General features: G+C 45.9%; 1 protein-coding gene across 1 annotated transcript in view; it reads right to left on the reverse strand.

The window, feature by feature from the left end:
• The window catches only part of PAPPA (pappalysin 1), a gene marked incomplete at its 5' end in the record, with an annotated part of 136,923 nt that overhangs the window by 72,634 nt on the left and 42,435 nt on the right, over positions 1 to 21,854 (reverse strand). The window contains 2 exons of the mRNA XM_081339776.1: positions 12,153 to 12,244; positions 16,212 to 16,340. Coding sequence (XP_081195902.1) covers positions 12,153 to 12,244; positions 16,212 to 16,340 — 221 coding nt within the window. The remainder of the gene's footprint in view (positions 1 to 12,152; positions 12,245 to 16,211; positions 16,341 to 21,854) is intronic.

A 21,854-nucleotide genomic window follows, 5' to 3' on the forward strand; every position in this document is an offset into this window, starting at 1 on the left:
GTCTACAGAGAAAGGACTCTTCATCCACACACACTCACACACCACGTGGCTAACAAGGAACAGGGGGTCGGGGGGGGCAGAGAAAGAGAGAGAGAGAGAGAGAGAGAGAGAGAGAGAGAGAGAGAGAGAGAGAGAGAGAGAGAGAGAGAGGATGCTTCTTGTCTTGGAACTCCAACTATTGAAGAACCGAGGAGAAATTCCCTAGCGGTGAGAGCACTTAGCCCAGGGGAACAGCTTGCCACCAGAAGTTGTGGGCGCTCCGTCACTGGAGGCTTTCAAGTTGAGACTGGACAGCCATTCATCTGAAACGGTACAGGGGTCTCCCGCTCAAGCAGGGGGCTGGACTGGATGACCTCCCAGGTCCCTTCCAACTCTGTTCTTCTGTGTCGCGTGTTCTCACTCGAGAACTGGGGTTTCTTAGGCTAACTGAAATATTCTCAGGTGCCCCTTTGCTGCGGATCCTGCCAAGCATCAAGCCCAACATTGCGAACCACGTCAGCGGCAGTCAATTACGCAGCTGGGTCATGAAACGTCTGCCAGAAAGCCACCAAGCGCAGAGAGCACCAGGGACCTTATCAGTTCGACCCTGAGCTGCAAAGATTCTCTTCTGTTGGTAGTTTTTTTATTTTTTTTTATTTTTTTAAAAGTATGACGGAATCGCAGCCTGAAAGCCATGAAACCAAATTAGGGAAGGAAGTCCTTTGGCTTTCACGAGAGTTATGCCATCTGCATTGAACAGGGATTGCATTGTTGGAAGGGACCTTGGAGATCTTTCTAGTCCAAGCGCCGGCTTGGAGAAGTTAACGGGTGCTCGGTGTAAGCTTGTCTCAAGGCCCACAACTGCACGCAAAATCAATTGGAACTAACTAAGGGCGGCGATTTGCCACCACCACCCCGCTCCCCCTTCCACCAGCACCCAAAAATAAATAAAATCTGAAATGACTGCACTTCTAAGGCCAGCCTTTTTTTTTCCTACCTATGAATAGGGAAGACTTAGACAGGTAGATTTTTTCCGCTTTGAATTCTCCAAACAAAAAGTCAGTTTGAAAAAGGCAGTCTCTGCCAGACATGATGCCCTTGCTATGGAAGGCTCTTTCGTGCCCTTGGGGATAAATATTCTTTGCTCGTACCAGGCACCCGTTGCTTAAAAAAACACCCCCACAAAAAACAGCATTATAACAACAGGACCACTGCAGTAAGTTCCTAGGTTCACTTTAAGCTAGCAAGCCCTGCTCTGCTCCGTTGTGCTGAGTTGATTCATACAGGGAAAGAGGCCAAGCCTGTGATCTGGTAGAGCAGCTAATTTTTTCCTGATTACATTTAAGACCTTAATAAATCTTTCTGCTCTGGCTCTATGGGAGTTTTATTAAAGAAAAGTTTTTTGCCGAATGCAAGACATGTCCCATGTTGTATTCCAGCTTTGTTCTTCGGAGTCAGCTTGTCCTGCCTTTTTTATACCTTTCTGGCAATGCTTGCCCCACTGACATGGGTTAGGGGAGCCAGGAAAAAGATTAGGTAGGCTGGGAAAACGTAGCTTTGGTACTGTATTTCTTCTCCATTTGTCTTCTTTTCAAGAGAAGATCTGTTCCCGGCTGTTGGCAGGTCACTGTGAAATATTTCCAAGCTGCCCTTTTCGAGAAGGGCAGATAGTCTGACCCAAAATGTCCAGAGCTGTCCAGCCAGAAAGGAGAAAGGAAAGAAACACAATGGAAGGAAGGAATTACTCTCGAGCTCTGTGCCAAGGTTTGTGATTTGGACAAGAAAAAGAACAAGAAGCGGGGCGGGGTGTGTGTGTGTGTGGAAAGGAGAAGAGGCAGAATTGGTTTGACGTTGGAAAAGCGGTTTTCCAAACTGGAGAGAAATGGCTGCAAAAAAAGTCAAATGCAATTGCACGGTTCCCGCTAGTTTCCAGCAGTTCTCCTTCGTTACCTGTCTGTCAGACATCAAGAAGAACGGAGACAAATCCAGGTATGAAACAGCAGGCTGTCCAAGGCAGATAGACAATCTATTCGCTCTCTCACTCCGTTCAATGTAGTAAAGCATTCGTGCAAGAGATTCAAATAATAATAATAATAATAATAATAATAATAATAATAATAATAATAATAATAATAATAATAATAATAATAATAATAATAATAATAAGAAGAAGAAGAAGAAGAAGAAGAAGAAGTAGTTGGAAGGGACGTTGGAGGTCATCTAGTCCAACCCCCTGCTCAGGCAGGAAACCCTATACCATTTCAGACAAGTGGCTGGCCAGTCTCTTCTTAAAAACTTCCAGTGTTGGTGCATTCACCGCTTCTAGAGGCAGGTTGTTCCACTGGTTAATTGTTCTAACTGTCAGGAAGTTTCTCCTTAGTTCTAGGTTGCTTCTCTCCTTGATTAGTTTCCATCCGTTGCTTCTTGTCCTGCCTTCAGGCGCTTTGGAGACTAGCTTGACTGCCTCTACTTTGGGGCAGCCCCTGAGATATTGGAACACTGCTATCATGTCACCCCTCACCCTTCTCTTCGTTAAACTAGACATACCCAATTCCAGCAACCGTTTCCTATATGTTTTAGCCTCCGGTCCCCTGATCATCTTTGTTGCTCTTCTCTGTACTCTTTCTAGAGTCTCGACATCGTTTTTACATCGTGGTGACCAAAACTGGATGCAGTATTCCAGGTGTGACCTTACCAAGGCATTGTAAAGTGGTATTAGTACTTCACTTGATCTTGATTCTATCCCTCTGTTAATGCAGCCTAGCACTGTGTTGGCTTTTTTGGCAGCTGCAGTACACGGCTGGCTCATATTGAAGTGATTGTCCACTAGGTACAATCAGTACATTGTCCACTAGGTACAATCAGTACAATCAACTTAGTTAAATGCCTCTGGGGATTCTCAGGCATCCAGGTTACAGTTGTCCCAAAGATGCTTCTTCAAGAGGCAACTGGAGTTTCTTGTTTTTTCCTTGAAGATGTTTCGCTTCTCACCCAAGAAGCTTCTTCGGCTCCGACTGGATCCTTCCATTGCCCGCCATCCAGTCGGAGCCGAAGAAGCTTCCTGCATAAGAAGCGAAATATCTTCAAAGAAAAAAAAAACAACAACAACAAGGAGGTCCACAGTTGCCTCTTGAAAAAGCACCTTTGGGACATTCGTCTTAGTTCATCTTAAACTTGGTCAACTTTTCCAGGTTTAGCGAGTGATGTGAACCAGGTGGTTCATTAGTTTAAGGTTGAATTTAACAGAATAGCAGAGTTGGAAGGGACCTTGGAGGTCTTCTAGTCCATCCCTCTGCTCAAGCAGGAGACCTTATACATTTTGGGCAAGTGTCTATCCGGTCTCTTCTTAAAAAAACCCCAGCGTTGGAGCACCCACAACTTCTGGAGGCAAGTCCTTCTATTGATTGATTGCTCTCACTGTCAGCAAAATTTCTCCTTAGTTCTAGGTTGCTTCTCTCCTTGACTGCTCCAAGAGTGCCTGGTTTATCTCCTCCTTACAAGCTGGAGAGGGCACGGACGGAAGTTGGCCCATGGGAGTTGATTTTCATTGTTCCTTATAACAAACTGGATCTTGGCAAGGGGGGGGGGAACTGATAAGACGTTGGCTGAACTCTTACAAACAGCAAATGTTAAATTGATGTCTGGACTGTCTCACGAGAAGAAGAGTGTCATGAATCTACTTCTTTGGAGGGAAAAAAAAACCACACGATTACCCTGTCCCTTTAAAGATTTCCTGAGATTTATCAGAATTACATGATGATGGGTGAGTAAGTTTCCACCCCCACCTCAAGCAAGGGCTGCATTCCTTCGGTATCAATCTGTTGAGGTCCAGATGGAGCTCGAACTAAGGCTGTGAGTCTTCCTTTTCTCTCTATTCCATCTCTGCTGTATTCCAGCTTGGCATTAAGGTCAAATAGTTGAATTCCTCCTCCTCCTCCTCCTCCTCCTCCTCCTCCTCCTCCTCCTCCTCCTCCTCCTCCTCCGTAGACTTTGATTGATTAGCTGCTATCCAGGAGGTGTTGACGCTTAGTGACCACACAGAGAGATTTTTTTTTCCCCAGGAGGATCTAACCATACTTAGAGACTTTAGTGGGCCCCATATTTTAGCACTGCACTCCTAGACTAACAGAGGGATACAATCAAGAAAGTGAAGAGGAACTGAAGAGTCTCTTGTTGCGAGTGAAGAAGGAGAGTGCAAAAGTTGGGTTGAAACTAAACATTAAGAAAACCAAGATCATGGCATCCGGCCCTCTCAATTCCTGGCAAATAGATGGGGAAGAAATGGAGGTAGTGACAGATTTTATTTTCCTGGGCTCCAAGATCACTGCAGATGGGGACTGTAGTCAAGAAATTAAAAGACGCTTGCTCCTCGGGAGGAAAGCCATGGCAAATCTAGACAGCACACTAAAAAGCAGAGACATCACCCTGTCAACAAAAGTGCGTATAGTCAAGGCTATGGTCTTCCCAGTTGCAATGTATGGCAGTGAAAGTTGGACCATAAGAAAGGCTGAGCGCAAAAGAATTGAGGCCTTTGAACTCTGGTGCTGGAGAAGACTCCTGCGAGTCCCTTGGACTGCAAGGCGATCAAACCGGTCAGTCCTAGAGGAGATCAACCCTGACTGCTCTTTAGAAGGCCAGATCCTGAAGCTAAAACTCAGATACTTTGGCCACCTAACGAGGAGGAAGGACTCACTGGAGAAGAGCCTAATGCTGGGAAAGATTGAGGGCAATAGAAGAAGGGGACGACAGAGAATGAGGTGGCTGGATGGAGTCACTGAAGCAGGAGGCGTGAGCTTAAATGGACTCCAGAAGATGGTAGAGGACAGAAAGGCCTGGAGGAACATTGTCCATAGGGTCGCGATGGGTCGGACACGACTTCGCAACTAACAACAACAACAATCAAGAACACGCAAAGCGTTAGTAGCACTTTGTAATGCCTTGGGTATAAGACCACACTTGGAATATGGTTGCCACAATACAAAAAAAAACCCCCAAAGACGTTGAGACTCTAGAAAGAATACAGAGAAGAGCAACAAAAACATGGGAAGGAATTGGGTATGTGCAGTTTAATGAAAAGAAGGGCTAGGGGTGGCATGATAGCAATCTTCCAATATCTGAGGGGCTGACACAAAGAAGAGGGGGTGGGTCAACCTATCCTCCAAAGCATCTGAGGGCAGGACAAGAAGCAACAGATGGAAATTAATCAAGGAAGAGAAGCAACCTAGAACTAAGGAGAAATTTCCTGACAGTGAAGACAATTAATCAGTGGAACAACTTGCCTCCAGAAGACCTGGGCTAGAAGACCTCCAAGGTCCCTTCCAACTCTGTTATTCTGTTATTCCTTTGTCCCCATATTTGAGGGGCTGCCCCAAAGAAGAGGGGGTCAACCTGTTCTCCAAAGCACCTGAAGGCAGGACAAGAGGCGACGGATGCAAACTAACTAACCAGGCGGAGAGAAGCAACCTAGAACTAAGGAGGCATTTCCTGACAGTTAGAACAATTAATCAGCAGAACGACTTGCCTCCAGAAGTTGTGGGCGCTCCATCACTGGAGGCTTTTAAGAAGAGATTGGGCAACCATTGGTCTAAAATAGTATGGAGTCTCCTGCTGGAGCAAGGGGTTGGACTAGAAGACCTCCAAGGTCCCTTCCAATCTGGTTATTCTGTTACTCTGTTATCCATGTCTGAATCAAAACCAGGCAGCAAAACTACAGTGCCTGTCCTCACATCATTTTGCAAACTACACGGAATAATCTGACCTGCTCCCCTGAAAAAAAAAATCTTGGGTCCAATTTCAAGGTGTGGATAAACTAGTACATAAATATGGGTTGGCACTGGCTTGTCTTTCCTAGAAGACTCAGGTGAAATACCCTTAAAAAGGTAAGGCTCCAAACCTGGAAAAACGGCTATAAATTTCCCATCTCCTTGATGTGCTTGCTTGCTAAATGCTTGGAATATTTTGCCACTGGGTTAAGGGGAGGAGTTGCCAGGGAGATGTGTGGTGCTGATGGAGAAGAGTCATCCAAATCCGATCTCCAGAGAAGGTTTTCCTGCCTGAAAAAGCAGAGTTGAATGATGGGAACTGAAGTCCACCCATGGGGGCCGAGGAATTCTGGAGTCGAGGTCCACCTATCTTGAAGTTGCCAAGTGAGTGCGGCATTGTGGGAGGTTTTGAAGAAAAGATTTATCCAGGATGGGAGAAAGCTTCCTGCTGTGGACAGGACAGAAGAACAGAGTTGGAAGGGACCTTGGAGGTCTTCTAGTCCAACCCCATGCTCAGGCAGGAAACCCTATACCGTTTCAGAAAAAAGGGCTGTCCAGTCTCTTCTTCAAGACCTCCAGTGTTGGAGCACCCACAACTTCTGGAGGCAGGTTGTTCCACTGGTTAATTTGTTCTCACTGTCAGGAAGTTTCTCCTTAGTTCCAGGTTGCTTCTCTCCTTGACTAGTTTCCATCCGTTGCTTCTTGTCCTGCCTTCTGGTGCTTTGGAGGATAGGTTGACAGCCTCTCCTTTCTGGGAGCCCCTCAAATATTGGAAGACTGCTAGCAGTGTTCCTAGGACGTTGGGCTAGAAGATCTCCAGGGTTCCCTCCAGCCCTAGGATTCCTTGAATCCAGGTCTTTGCAGGTTGCACCTCACAAATGGGTCAGCCAGTCCATCAACCACTCTATCGCCCTGGCATGTCTCCTGTGGACCAATAGTTCTTCCTTCTGGTTTATTTGTCCTCAATCTTTACGATTTTTTTTTTTTAGAAGAGGCAGAAAGAGGTGGAGGTCAATGGGCAGAAAACCTCCACCGCTAGGAAGCGGGCAGAACAACACAACAGCTTTCTTCCACACGGCAAACCCAAAAATATGAATCTAATTTTGGGTTTTCGATGAGGCAGCGGAGGGGAACTGCGTTGCACAAACCAGCAGAGAGGGACCCACAGGGCTGCATCCTGTTTTCAGTTTGGGATGGAGCTGCTGGCACCAGTAGTAACTTTTCTTCTACACAAAGTTAAGTCCTTTTTCCAAAAACACACACACACACACACACACACACACACACACACATACACAAGCCAGGGAGGGGAGGGGGAACAATGCAGCCCAGACGAAATTAAAGAGGCAAGGAAAAGGGATATTTTTAAGTCTGATTATTTATTTAGGGATCAATCCAAAGGCAGACGGCCCAGAATCGTATTAACTACACGTCCAATTTTGATTTTATTTTATTAAAGAAAAGAAAAAGAAAAAGGGACAAAGAATACTCAAGCATTGTTTCTGACTTACAGATTCTCGGGCCGAATTGGCTTCTGCTGCATCAACCTCCCTTTGCCAATTGCTAAAGTCTGTTTGGGGTCAACTCCTCGCTGCTTTGCTTCGTGGAAGCAAATATATATATATATATAAAATAAAATAAAAAAAATAAAAAAATAAAATAAAACAAACGCTGGCCAAGGGCAGGTTTTGATTGTAAAGAAATTCTGACGACGACCGATTAACAATCAGAGCTAAAGCCAAACCTTGATGATCTGTTGGCTGGAGCCGAACACGGTGCCGGAAAGTGTCTTCCAGCTTCCTGGAAATCTTTTCTCCTTTTCAAAAGAGGCTTCTGGATTTTCTCCTCTTGTTCTCAGCTTGTCCTTGGGTGGAATCCTCCTCAACTGATTTCCTTGTTGCTGGATTTTCTTGTCTTTCTTTGAAGACGTTTCGCTTCTCATCCCAGAAGCTTCTTCAGCTCTGACCGGATGGCGGGGAAGGATTTATACTCCTTGCAGACAGCTGGTCGTTTGCCTTCTTTTTTTAGAGAGGCGTTGAGGCCACTTGGAGGTTTACCTGTGTCCTCAGGGTCACCTGAGCAGTGCAAATGGGTGTGGAGCCTTCTTGGCTGCAGGATTTATTTATTTTATTTATTTATTTAGATTTATATACCGCCCTTTCCCGAAGGACTCAGGGCAGTTTACAGGGCATTTAAAAGACAGTCAATACAAACGTTAAAACAAATTAAAAGAGATTAAAGAGAACCCTGAGAAAATTAAAACCCAGTTAAAATTAAAATTAAAAATATTCTCAGCCTGGGCCAGAGAGCTCGAAGAGCCAGGTCTTCAGGTCCCGGCGAAATGAACGTAGGTTGGGGGCAGTCCTAAGCTCCGCAGGCAGCTGGTTCCACAGGGCAGGCGCACCCACTGAGAAGGCCCTACCCCTGGGTGTTACCCGCCGGCAGTCTTTAACCGGATGTCTTCTGCTCCGGGTCCCTTCCCTGTTGGGGATGCGTCTGGACTGTCCACATCAACAAACTGAAGCACAAAGGATTCCTGGAGTCTCCGATGTTTTCTGGAAATCCGTTCAGACTCCTCACTCTTCGAAGGGGGTCCATCCCAAAGTGCATCGCTGAATGTCCCTGGAGATTCTCCCTCATCCAGCTCATGGTTGTCCCAAAGGTGCTTTTCTTCAGGAGGCAACTGGATTTTCTTGTTTTTTCTTTGAAGACGTTTCGCTTCTCATCCAAGAAGCATCTTCAACTCTGACTAGACACTGGGGGTTTGAATGGGACAAAAGTGACTCCATCAAAGTGTGGGGAGATGCTTGTTAAAGAGAGATCCATCCCTGGGTTTCAGGAGGTCCGTCTGACCAAGATTGGGGGGGAAAGGAGAGGAGGGGACAGAGAGAAAGAGAGAGAGAGAGAGAGAAAGAAAGAGAGAGAGAGAGAGAAGAGGAAGAGAGACAGAAAGAGAAAGAGAGAGAGAAATAGGAAGAGAGAGAGAAAGAGAGAGAAAGAGAGAGACAGAGAGAAAAGACCTCACATTCACTTTTGTTCCTGCTATTTTTAACTCCCGTGATCTAAAGCAGATTGATCCAAGTCTTATCTGATTAGGAGGAGGCCTGGGGCAAAGAACCGGCCAGGGAAAACATAAGCAGAAGCTAACAACGTTACAGGTCAACAAGCACATCCAAGACGGTTTGTGAGCTGAGAATGCACAGAGGCAAAGGATTCTAGGTCCAGGCAAGGCGAGAACAAAAGGCAACGTTCGTTCTTCCCATTAAAACAACAACAACAACAACAACAACAGTAGCCCAAGAACAACGCAACACACCAACATGGTCACAGAGAGCCAAAGAGATACTTGGCATCGCATCAATCCATCCAACGCAAGGCAAGGGATTGGTAATAGCAAAACTATTTTTAGTAAAACTACTAGGGCTACTGATAACTATGATTACCACCATTTGCATGGGTGGAACCCTCACCTCCCACCCACCCACCCAATTTTTGGTTAGGAAGGGAGGAGAAAGAAAGAGTTTTGGATTATAAATGGAAATGCATTTAAGACAAACCGGTTGTGAGCATTTAAACTTTAAATGACAATTGCCCGGCTGCTAGATGCTTACATTTGACAATTAAGTCACAATACCTGTGATGCATCTTCTTTATGTAAAAGAAGACAGGCAGCGTGAAGTAATAAGTTTCTGGAGGAAAGAAAAGGGAAGAAGCACTCACAACTTCTGGAGGCAGGTTGTTCCATGGATTAATTGTTCTAACTGTCAGGAAGTTTCTCCTTAGTTCTAGGTGGCTTCTCTCTTTGATTAATTTCCATCCGTTGCTTCTTGTCCTGCCTTCAGGGGCTTTGGAGAATAGCTTGACTGCCTCTTCTTTGTAGCAACCCCCTCAGATACTGGAAGACTGCGAGTCCTTCTCTTCATTAGACTAGATATTCCCAATTCCTTCAACCGTTCTTCGTTCTTCACATGTTTTAGCCTCCATCCCCCTAATCATCCTTGTTGCTCTTCTCTGCACTCTTTACAAGAGTCTCGACATTTTTTTCATATTGTGGTGACCAAAACTGGATGCAGTATTCCAGGGCAAGTTCTGACCGCCCTTGAATGCCACTGAGCTAGTCTTTCCCAGCAAATCTACCAGTCTCGGAAGATTCCTGCATTACAGGCAGAGAACAATAAAGTAGCTAGAGTCTCAACATCCTTCTTATATTGGGGTGACCAAAAATGGACGCAGTATTCTGAGTGTGGTACTATTTTCAACATTTCAATTGACCTGATGTGCCTTACACACAGCGCATGCATCAAGTAAGCTTTGTCCAATGTGATGCTCAACATCTGACCGCTGAAGTATATTTCAGCCACTGGACATTCCCATTTGATGGCCCTAATTAGCAACAGTCTGCGATGTCCTTTGTCCTTTTATGAAGCATCCGAAGCCTGGTTCTCCCAGTAGTGTGAATTTCTTGGCTCTAGGAATCACACAACCATTTTCCCCCATCGAAAAAAGACAGGGTGGGGGGTGGGAAGGGATGGAAATTTATAATGAACAGCTAAACCTCCAGGACCCCCATCTCTTGAACACTCCAAGCATCCCCGCAGCCATTGAGCGTTGACAATCATTGCTAATCAAGCCTCGGGAATAAAAAAAAAAGATCTGGTTAAGCAATTATCATCCCTGAAAAGGAAGGATAAAAGCAACTTTGATGCCCCTTCAAGGGGGCTGATTAGCATCTCAAAGGAGACGTCAGTTCCTTCAGCTTTGCCAACTTGGGGCTGCCAGAGATTTTAGTTTTCAGAGCCCAGCTTCCCCCCACCCTCCCACAGATAATCTTTCACTCCTTATAGGATTTAAAATGGGGGAGGGCTCCAATTACAAAGCAACCAGGAAGGATTGAGCCTTTCCATCATCAAAGGGGAAGTACAAAGAATGCTTAAACCCGAGTTTAAAGTGTGAATAAGCCCGGAATCTGGGTGAGACTGAAGGCTGTTTATGCAGATTAGTCAAAACAACTGGCCAACAAGAGGGTGGCAGACTTGGCAACAACAGCAGTGTTATTGTGACCGCTGTGCACAAATGCAACACAGGGCTTAGCCTCGTAGGGTCTGAAGGGACTTTGAAGGTCTTCTAGTCCAACTCACTGCTCAAGAAGGAGAACCTATGCCATTTTGGACAAATGGCTGTCCAGTCTCTTCTTTAAAAAAAAAATTCCAGTGTTGGAGCACTCGCAACTTCTGCAGGCCAGTTGTTGCACCGGTGAATTGTCAGGGAATTTCTCTTTGGTCCTAGGCTGCTTTTCTCCTGGATGAGTTTCCATCCGTTGCTTCTTGTCCTGCCTTCAAGCGCTTAGAAGAATAAGTGGATCCCGCTCTTCTATGTGAGAGTCCCTCAAGCGCTGGAAGACTGCTATCAGGTCACCCCTAGTCTTTCTCTTCATTAGACCAGACATCTCCACTTCCCTCAATCACTGTATGCTTTAGCCCCCAGACCCATTATCATGGGTCTTCTCTTCTTTGCAAACAGGTTGGGCTGAAGTTTATAACTCCTGGGGAGCTACCTAGCCTACATTCTTTGTCTACCCACAGTTCGGTCAGTTGAACTCACCGGCTTTATAGGCACTTTAACACCAGTGCCTCTACAAAACAGTTAACAACACAGCGCCCACAAGGGCTAAAAGTTGCCTGAAATCTCAAGTTATTCTGAGCGTTCTCACATCAAAGTCCTACCAGATCCCATGAGCCTGGCTGCCAAAGGCTCAGCTTTATTATTATTATTATTATTATTATTATTATTATTATTATTATTATTATTATTATTATGGATTTATGTTTGTATTCATATTATGTAGGGACGCAGTGGCTCAGTGGGTTAGGACGCTGAGCTTGTCGATCAGAAGGTCGGCAGTTTGGCGGGTCAAATCCCGAGTGCCGCGTAGCAGAGTGAGCGCCTGTTACTCGTCTCAGCTTCTGCCAACCTAGCAGTTCGAAAGCACGTAAAAATGCAAGTAGAAAAACAGGGACCACTCTGGTGGGAAGGTAACAGCGTTCCGTGCATCTTTGGCGTCTAGTCATGCTGGCCACATGACCACGGAGACGTCCTCGGACAAGCGCTGGCTCTTCGGCTTTGAAACGGAGATGAGCACCGGCCCCTAGAGTCGGAAAACAACTAGCATGCATGTGCGGGGGAACCTTTACCTTTACCTTATGTTTGTATTCACTGCTTGGAAAGAAAACATTAGCTCCGCCAGTTGCTTCTTAGACTAAGAAATATGCTGAAGAGATAGTTGTCTCATCTCAGGCCACGTCAGATGGATTGTAACGGTGACCTTTCTCTCCATCACTTGACTGTTTCATTATCCCTACAATCTGCCACCTGGGTATTTACTTAGGGCGAAGATACCCCAGCCAGACTTACCTACGCAGTTGAACGACAACTCCCGCCGGCAAAAGAGGGAGCACCCGTCACGATTCACTTTGTTCATATCGTCACACTCTTCCCCAAGGTCTCTGCCAACAGAAACAGCCATTTAGAACAATCGGATTATTAAAACAAATTTTCAAGGAGGGGAGGATCTGGAGAGGAGACCTTAAAATCTTACGAGTTTAAGCCAATTTCTTCCTTACTTTCTTTTTTTTTTTTGCTTTTCTATAAGATGCGCCAAAAAGAGAATAGGGAGGGAGGGTGGGAGGGAGGGAGAGAGAGGGAAGGAAGGAAGGAAGGAAGGAAGGAAGGAAGGAAGGAAGGAAGGAAGGAAGGAAGGAAGGAAGGAAGGAAGGAAGGAAGAGATGGGAAGGGAGGAAAGAAGGAAGGAAGGAAAGAAGGAAGGAAGGAAGGAAGGAAGGAAGGAAGGACGGGAGGGAGGGAGGGAGGGAAGGAAAGAAAGGAGGAAGGGAGGAAGGGAGAGGGAGGGAGGGAGGGAGGGAGGAAGGAAGGGATGGGGAGGGAGGAAAGAAGGAAGGAAGGAAGGAAGGAAGGAAGGAAGGAAGGAAGGAAGGAAAGGAGGAAAGGAGGGAGGAAGGGAGAGATAGGGAGGGAGGGAGGGAGGGAGGAAGGAAGGAAGGAAGGAAGGAAGGAAGGAAGGAAGGAAGGAAGGAAGGAAGGGATGGGGAGGAAAAGAGGGAGGGAAGAAGGAAGGAAGGAAGGAAGGATGGAGAGGAAGGGAGGGAGGGAGGGAGGGAAGAAGGAAGGAAGGAAGGAAGGAAGGAAGGAAAAGATGGGGAGAGAGGGAAGGAGGAAGGACATTCAAACTTCAATTGCCATAAATCCTTGTGAAGCACCTCGCCAATGCATTTGAGACTCCGTTTTGTTTTGATTTGTTTTCCTTAGGATGGCAAGGGATGCTTACAGTCTCCCCATATTTAATCTGCCCTCTGGAATATTTCTGGTAAGAAAAAAAAATGTCTCTTAAGTGGGACGAAACATCATAAAACAATTATGGGGATTTGTAGGGAAGCAACAGCGTACAATGCACGTTGATTGAAGGTCAGCCAGTTTGGGGTAAATGGTTAAGGCCCCAGACTAGAAACCAAGAGATTTAGTTCAGCCTCAAGCGCAAAACTAACTGGGTGACTTTGGGTCAGTTTCTGACCTAGGAAGCAGAAATCAAGGGTTGGGGGTGGGGGGGGGGAAATATCACTTCTGAAAAAGCTTGCCAAGAAAAACTGCAGAGATTAATCCCGGCAGTCTCCAGAAGTCAACAGTGATGTGAAGGCACACACACAAGGCTCTGCACGCATTCAAACAACAGGAGATGCGGGTGTTGAATTGTGCAGTGCTAGATTGTAGGTTGTGAATAGATTTTCTGTGCCTGGTTTTCCAATTGCAGTCTTACTATTTCCGAATATTATTTCCGTCCCACTTGTTCTCCATCGCATTTACTGCTAAGCTTGTAAGCCGCCCTGAGTCTTCGGAGAAGGGCGGGATATAAATGGAATTAAAATAAATAAATAAATAAATAAATTTTTGAATGGATTTTGAATGGTTTTTTTTCTCTCGTACAGCCCTTACTATCATCTGCGGCCTCCTTACGTGACCACCACTTTCCGATCCGAAAATATTTGACGCCGGGGGGGCGGGGGGGGGGGCGGGAATCCTTTCTTCTTAGGAAAGCATGGTGGAACAGCGGAAGCTGCAAGCTATTGAGGAAGAGTATGGATGACTTCTTCACCTCACCGCTTACCGGCTGAAATACGGATGGCCCCCGACCTTCGCTCCTTCCGGCGTGATCTAAAAACTTATCTATTCGAACAAGCCGGCCTGGTCTGATGCGTTTGGGGTTTTAACATTGTTTTTAACTAACTTACTACATTGGGCACAATCATTTAACTTTAAATCTTGTATCCTGTATTCTTATTTTTATTGCCCTGTACACCGCCCTGAGTCCTTCGGGAGAAGGGCGGTATATAAATAAAATAAATAAATAAATAATAAATAAATTTCGTAATAAAAAGATGCAGGAGCTCTAGGGGAAAAAAACTGCAGAGAAGAGAAAGAAAGAGGATCAGGGGACTGGAGACTAAAAACGTTTAAAGAACGGTGGCTGGAATTGGGTATGTCTAGTTTAATGAAGAGAAGGACTAAGGATGATATGATAGCAGCCTTCCAATATCTCAGGGGCTGCCCCAAAGAAGAGGGAGCCAAGCTATTCTCCAAAGCACCCGAAGGCAGGACAAGAAGCAACGGATGGAAACTCATCAAGGAGAGAAGCAACCTGGAACTAAGGAGAAACTTCTTAACAGTAAGAACAACTAACCAGTGGAACAACCTGCCTCCAGAAGCTGTGAATGCTCCAACACTGGAAGTTTTAAAGAAGAGATTAGACAGCCACTTGTCTGAAATGGTATACAGGGTCTCCTGCTTGAGCAGAAGGTTGGACTAGAAGATCTCCAAGGTCCCTTCCAACTGTTATTCTGTAATTCTGCAATCCCAGATCAAGTAATGAGTGGAACAGCTGGCCACCAGAGGCTGTGGGTGCTTCATCCCTTTTTAGAGAAGATATTGGACAATTGAGATTTGTCTGGAATGGTACACAGGGTCTGCTGCTTGAGCAGGGGGCTGGACTAGAAGACCTCCAAGTTCCCTTCCAACTCTGTGGTTTGTTATTCTGCTCCATTTCCACATGCCCAGTTCTATTACTCAACAAGCTGATTATTTTAATTTTATTTTGCCTCTCCATCACAACTGAATCAGACACTCACCAGCCACGCTGGGTTTACACACACTAAGGTAAACCACAGACAAGACTGACCAGGGTTAAACCACCTTAGCCAAAGCCATTAGGGTTTCCACTGAGCTGGCTAAGCAGTCCAGAAACGCCAGAATTTTTCCTTTGTTTGTTTTGTTCTGGTAGGAAATACATTTGGAAAGCAAATTCTGTTTCAACAGATGCAGCCGGAGTTGGGAGGCCAAAAAGAAAGAAAGAAAGAAAGAAAGAAAGAAAGAAAGAAAGAAAGAAAGAAAGAAAGAAAGAAAGAAAGAAAGAAAGAAAGAAAGAAAGAAAGAAAGAAAGAAAGAAAGAAAGAAAGAAAGGAAGGAAGAATTTTGCTAGACCTTACTAGCATCAGGCTTTTTGACAGAGGCATCCCTCCTTAACTTTAAATAAGAGAAGAAGAAGAAAAATAATAATAATGAGAACGACAAAATCCCGCTTGTGAAAAGCAACCACCGCCCCTTCTTTATTTTTAGGACATCGCTAATTTCTCTATAATATATTACCTGCCCCCTGCCCCCATCCCACCCGCTGAAAAAAATAACAAGAACTGCCTAATTTCGAACACAGAATTCAATAGGCCAAATCCACCGCCCTTTCTATGAAAAAGCCATCCATCCAAAAGCAAAAAAAAAAATAATCGTGCAAACAATGGGAAGGAATATTTGTAGGCTGAATTTTGGGGTCCTTAATGCACTTGGAACAGGGACGCGGTGGCTCAGTGGGTTAGGACGCTGAGCTTGTCGATCAGAAGGTCGGCAGTTTGGCGGGTCAAATCCCGAGTGCCGTGTAACAGAGCGAGCGCCTGTTAACTCGTCCCAGCTTCTGCCAACCTAACAGTTCGAAAGCACGTAAAAATGCAAGTAGAAAAATAGGGACCACTCCGGTGGGAAGGGAACAGCGTTCCGTGCGCCTTTGGCGTCTAGTCATGCCGGCCACATGACCACGGAGACGTCCTCGGACAAGCGCCGGCTCTTCGGCTTTGAAACGGAGATGAGCACCGGCCCCTAGAGTCGGAACGACTAGCACGCATGTGCGGGGGAACCTTTACCTTTACCTTTAATGCTCTTGGAGCTCAGAGCATTAAGGCTATTTGCATGTGAGATATATATTTGGGGGGGGAGTGTCCCTCAAACCTTGTTCCTGAAAACATGGGGATTCTATTTTGGGAAAATACCAAATTTGAACAGGATCCTTGGCGTGCATGGATCCCCAAAGCTTTAGCGATGCGAGGCAAGGGAAAGAAAAAAAAGGTTTGTACTTACTCCTGGATAATCCCATCGCCGCAGTAGCCTTTTCCGTGCGTGTAGGATAAGGCGGGCGAAAGCTCGCTTTCTTTTTGCTCAGAAAGAACAGAAACCCAATAACGGTATGACGTGCCGTCCTTCAGCTCGCTGCAAGTGAAGGAAAATAAAAATAAAAAAAGTCAGGTGGAAAAAATCAGAGCCTTGGACCCTGAGCGTCAGGTCCACTTCCTTGGAAAACCGTTTTTGAAAGATGTAGCAACTCTGTGTTTCTTTATTTCTGGGGGGGTCTTTGGGGCTTGCAGGAAACCGGACATTGTCAGTGCAAGAATGGAGTGGGGAAGGAGGAGGAGAGGAGGAGGAGGTGGTGGTGGTAGAGGAAGAAGGAGGAGGAGGAGGGGGAGAGGAAGAAGAACTGTGAGGTCCTTGATGCTTTCTGAGTTTGTTTGTTTGTTTGCAGATGTTTCTTTATCCAACTAGGCCACAGGTCTGCAACCCGCGGCTCTGGAGCCACATACGGCTCTTTCAGCCGTCTCCTGTGGCTCCCAGTCCTCTGCCATGTGCAGTCCAAAAAAAAAAAGTGGGACTAAAAATGTTCAACCAATCAATTCAAATATGCAGGGTAGGTGCATATCTCGCCTTGGCTCCACTCTTCAGTCAAATCCTGTTCTGCGCATGTGCGTATGTACGTGCATGTGCACACATTTTTTGCGGCTCCCAGTTTTTCCTTTTGTGAGGGAACCGGTTCCGAGTGGCTCTTTCACTGTTTCAGGTTGCTGACCCCTGAACTAGGCAGTGGTGAGATTCAAATATGTGAACAGCTGGGTTCTCTGTGTGGATGCCGTTTCCGGAAGTCCATTCTGGGCCTGGGCAACAAAAAATTAGCTACCAGTTCTGCCAAAGTAGTGCAAACCATTTCAATCCCAGCACTACAACTAGGGGACATTGTCAGTGCTAGAAGGGAGTGGGGTTTGCAGAGAGGAGGAGGAAGAGGAGGAGGAGGAGGAGGAAATGGGGGAAGAACTGTGAGGTCCTTGGTGCTCTCTGAGCTGGGTTGTTTTCTTGCAGATGTTTCACTACCCAACTAGGTTACTTCATCAGTGCTAGAAGGGAGCGGGGTTGACAGGGAGGAGGAGGAGGAAGAGGACTGTGGGGTCCTTGGTGCTCTCTGAGCTAGGTTGTTTTCTTGCAGACATTTCATGATGCAACTAGGTAACATCATTAGTGCCGGAAGGGAGGAGGAAGAGGAGGAAGCGGAAGGACTGTGGAGTCCTTGGTGCTCTCTGAGCTGGATGGTTTTCTTGCAGACATTTCATGACCCAGCTAGGCAACATCATCAGTGCTAAAAGAGAGGAGGAGGAGGAGGACGACGACGACGACTGGTGGTGTCCTTGAGGCTTTCTGAGCTGGGTGGTTTTCTTGCAGATGCTTCATTCCCCAACTAGGTAACACCATCAGTGCTAGGAGGGAGTGGGGTTCTAGCCCTCCCTTCTAGCACTGATGAGGTTACCTAGTTGGGGAATGAAATGTCTGCAAGAAAACCACCCAGCTCAGAGAGCACCCCCACCCCCACGTTTCAGTCCAGGCATAGAGATATTCTCTTCTATTGGTATGTATTTATTTCTCAGATCAAGATGACCGCCTACCTGACCGAAAGCAGTGTCTAGGGGAGACAAACAGACTTAGTATCCAGCGTGGACATTAATGCCGTTGGGTAGCGCAGTTGCTCGTGTATCTTGGAGAGAATGAATGGAGAGTCCTTACATTGCAGGCTCTCCAACTCGAGGCAAAAAGCATGCTGAAAGTCACTCAAAACCACAATTCCTGAGAGGAGGGGAGGGGGTGTCCTTCCAATTATCCCGCGCCCCCTGCCAGTGTTTTGCAAGCCGTGACATTTAAAGGTTGTCTAAGAGAAAGGGATTTAAGTCCCGCCCCCAACAACCACTTCGGTGGAGGAGAGTGGCCGTCTCCTAAATGAAACCCAGATTGCCGGGTGGTGCAAAAATTAGCCAAATCATCCTCTCCATAAAAGTGCGGGTTTTTGAACATTACTGGATTGTTTTGATTATTTCCAGTGAAAGGGTTGCATTGTCTCAAGCTGCAAGGTTTGGGTCATTGTTTAATTTGCTAAAGAGAGGAAAAACGTGAGCCAACTAATTTATTCCTCTCTTACCCTAATAAGATTGGTTTTATCCCCAGGAGTGGGGCTGTACTAATTCATTTTATCATCTGGGGGGCGGGGGAGGGCGGAGGGGGGGGGAGGTTTGCACTACTCTAATATTGGGGACCTTTGTTTTAGAAGAATTGTCCCATTTCGATTTTGAAGAGTGATTCCGCATCCAAAGCTCTCTTTCCTTATTTAAGCGTTAAATAAAGCTCGGAGCAAGCAAGTGTACACCCGCCCTTTTGTTTTATTCCAATACAGGCCATTTACAACAATAAGCAGTAAGGAACATGAACCATTTCAAATCACTACCCAGATTAAAACCAATCGTTAAAACAATGAGAAACTTCAGCAAAGAGGCATGTTTTTATCATCTTCCCAAATACTAGGAGAGAGAGAGAGAGAGAGAGAGAGAGAGAGAGAGAGATTTACAGAACAAAATCAAAATATCCCCAAAATATCAACAGTGGTAGAGAAAGGACATCACTTGGTAATAGCAAAACTATTATTAGTGTAACTACTATGGCTATTGATGCTATGATTACCATCATTTGCATGGGTGGAAAGTTGACCTCCCACCCACCCAATGTTGGGTTAGGAAGGGAAGGGGAGGGGAGGGAAGGAAAGGAAAGAGAGAGAAAGAGATTGGATTATCAATGGAAATGCATTTAAGGCAACCTGTTGTAAGCATTTATATCTAATTTTAAATGACTATTGCCCGGCTGCTGGATGCTTACATTTTACAGTTAAGTCACAATATCCGTGCTTCATCTTCTTCATGTAAAAAGAAGATATGCAGCACAAAGTAATAAGTTTCTGGAGGAAAGAAAATGAAAGGGAAGGAAAGGGAAGAGAAGAGAAGAGAAGAGAAGAGAAGAGAAGGGAAGGGAAGGGAAGGGAAGGGAAGGGAAGGGAAGGGGAGAGGAGAGGAGAGGAGAGGAGAGGAGAGGAGGGAAGGGAAGGGAAGGGAAGGGAAGGGAAGGGAAGGGAAGGGAAGAGAAGAGAAGAGAAGAGAAGAGAAGAGAAGAGAAGAGAAGAGAAGAGAAGAGAAGAGAGAAAGGGGAAAGGGAAGGGGGAAGAGAAGAGAAGAGAAGAGAAGAGAAGAGAAGAGAAGAGAAGAGAAGAGAAGAGAAGAGAAGAGAAGGGAAGAGAAGAGAAGAGAAGAGAAGAGAAGAGAAGAGAAGAGAAGAGAAGAGAAGAGAAGAGAAGAGAAGGGAAGGGAAGGGAAGGGAAGGGAAGGGAAGGGGAGAGGAGAGGAGAGGAGAGGAGAGGAGAGGAGAGGAGAGGAGGGAAGGGAAGGGAAGGGAAGGGAAGGGAAGGGAAGAGAAGAGAAGAGAAGAGAAGAGAAGAGAAGAGAAGAGAAGAGAAGAGAAGAGAAGAGAAGGAAGGGAAGGGAAGGGAAGGGAAGGGAAGGGAAGGGAAGGGAAGGGAAGGGAAGAGAAGAGAAGAGAAGAGGAAAGGGGAAAGGAAGAAGGGAAGGCAAAGGAAAGGAAAGGAAAGGAAAGGAAAGGAAAGGAAAGGAAAGGAAAGGAAAGGAAAGGAAAGGAAAGGAAAGGAAAGGAAAGGAGAGCAGCCTTGTTTTAAATATTGAATCCTGCAGATTAGGGTTTCAACGGAGAAAGAGGGGAAGGTGGCAGGGCAGAGCGAAGAATCCTTGAGAACATTTTAAGTGATGCACCACAAAATGGATAAAGAGGCTCCATTCAACCAGATGGCTCTTCCCAGCCAGAGAGGAAGGTCAGTGTGAATCATCGAGCTGGTGTCCTTTTTCCACAGATAACAGGAACAGAACGTCCTTCTACGCAAAGGGGACCCGAAGCTAACAAATAATTCAAAGAGAGTCGCTCAAGGGGATGACCTAATCTGTCCTCTCCGACGAACATTCCCATCCACTTTCCTTCCTCTCGAGTCACTCACCCTGTCCCCAAGTTATCCTCCTCTTATGCAATTAATCTGCCCCACCCCACCCCACCCTCAGATTCACTTATGGGTATTTTCCCAGACTGAATTTCCAACGTTGGACAAACTGCTTCTTGCTAGACCGCAAAGGCCACCCCTGTGGGCCCTGCAAAACAAAGTTCGCGAAGCCCGTCTCGTCCAACGAAGAAAAGGACTAAGGGTGGACTTTCCAACTCCGCTGAAACGTCTGCAAGAAAACCACCAAGCTCAGAGAGCACCAAGGACCCCACATTCCTCCTCCTCCTCCTCCCTCCACAAACCCTTCTAGCACTGATGATGTGTTACCTAGTTGAGTCATGAAATGTCTGCAAGAAAACCACCAAGGACCTTACAATCCTCCTCCTCCTCCTCCCTCCACTCTACAAACCCATGCCAAACCTCTCCCTCTTCTAGCACTGATGATGTTACCTAGCTGGGTAATGAAACATCTGCAAGAAAACCACCAAGCTCAGAGAGCACCAAGGACCCCACAGTCCTTGTCATTGTCATCGTCCTCCTCCTCCTTCCACTCTACAAACCTACACACCCCATATGCCTCCTCCTCCTCCTCCTCCTCCTCCTCCTCCCTGCAAACCCCACTCCCTTTTATCACTGATGATGTCACCTAGTTTGGGTCATGAAACGTCTGCAAGGAAACCACCCAGAGAGCACCAAGGACCCCACAGTCATCTTCTTCTTCCTCCTCCTGCTCCTGCTCCTCCTCCTGCTCCTCCTCCACTCATTCCCTTCTAGCACTGATGTTGTTATCTAGTGTAGGTCATGAAACGTCTGCAAGAAAACCACCAAGCTCAGAAAGCACCAAGGACCCCTCATTTCAACCCTGAGCTACAAATATCTCCTTTTATTGGTAAGAGAAAGAAAACCCAGCAAATTTCTCCTTTGACGTTTCAAGTCGGTTTCTTAATACACCAAATAGAGGGCCTTTTTAAATAATAATAATAATAATAATAATAATAATAATAATAATAATAATAATAATAATAATAATAATAATAATAAGAAGAAGAAGAAGAAGAAGAAGAAGAAGAAGAAGAAGAAGAAGAAGAAGAAGAAGAAGAAGAAGAAGAAGAAGAAGAAGAAGAAGAAGAAGAAGAAGAAGAAGAAAGGGACCTTGGAGGTCATCTAGTCCAACCCCCTGCTTAGGCAGGAAACCCTATACCATTTCAGACAAATGGCTGGCCAGTCTCTTCTTAAAAACTTCCAGTGTTGGAGCATTCACCACTTCTAGAGGCAGGTTGTTCTACTGGTTAATTGTTGTAACTGTCAGGAAATTTCTCCTTAGTTCTAGGTTGCTTCTCTCCTTGACTAGTTTCCATCCGTTGCTTCTTGTCCTGCCTTCGGGCGCTTTGGAGAACAGCTTGACTCCCTCTTCTTTGGGGCAGCCCCTGAGATACTGGAAGACTGCTATCATGTCACCCCTCACCCTTCTCTTCGTTAAACTACACATACCCAATTCCAGCAACTGTTCCCTATATGTTTTAGCCTCCAGTGCCCCAAAGGGACGCGGTGGCTCAGTGGGTTAGGACGCTAAGCTTGTCGAT

Source organism: Vipera berus, assembly GCF_964194415.1.
Source record: "Vipera berus genome assembly, chromosome: 15".
Lineage (NCBI taxonomy): Eukaryota > Metazoa > Chordata > Lepidosauria > Squamata > Viperidae > Vipera > Vipera berus.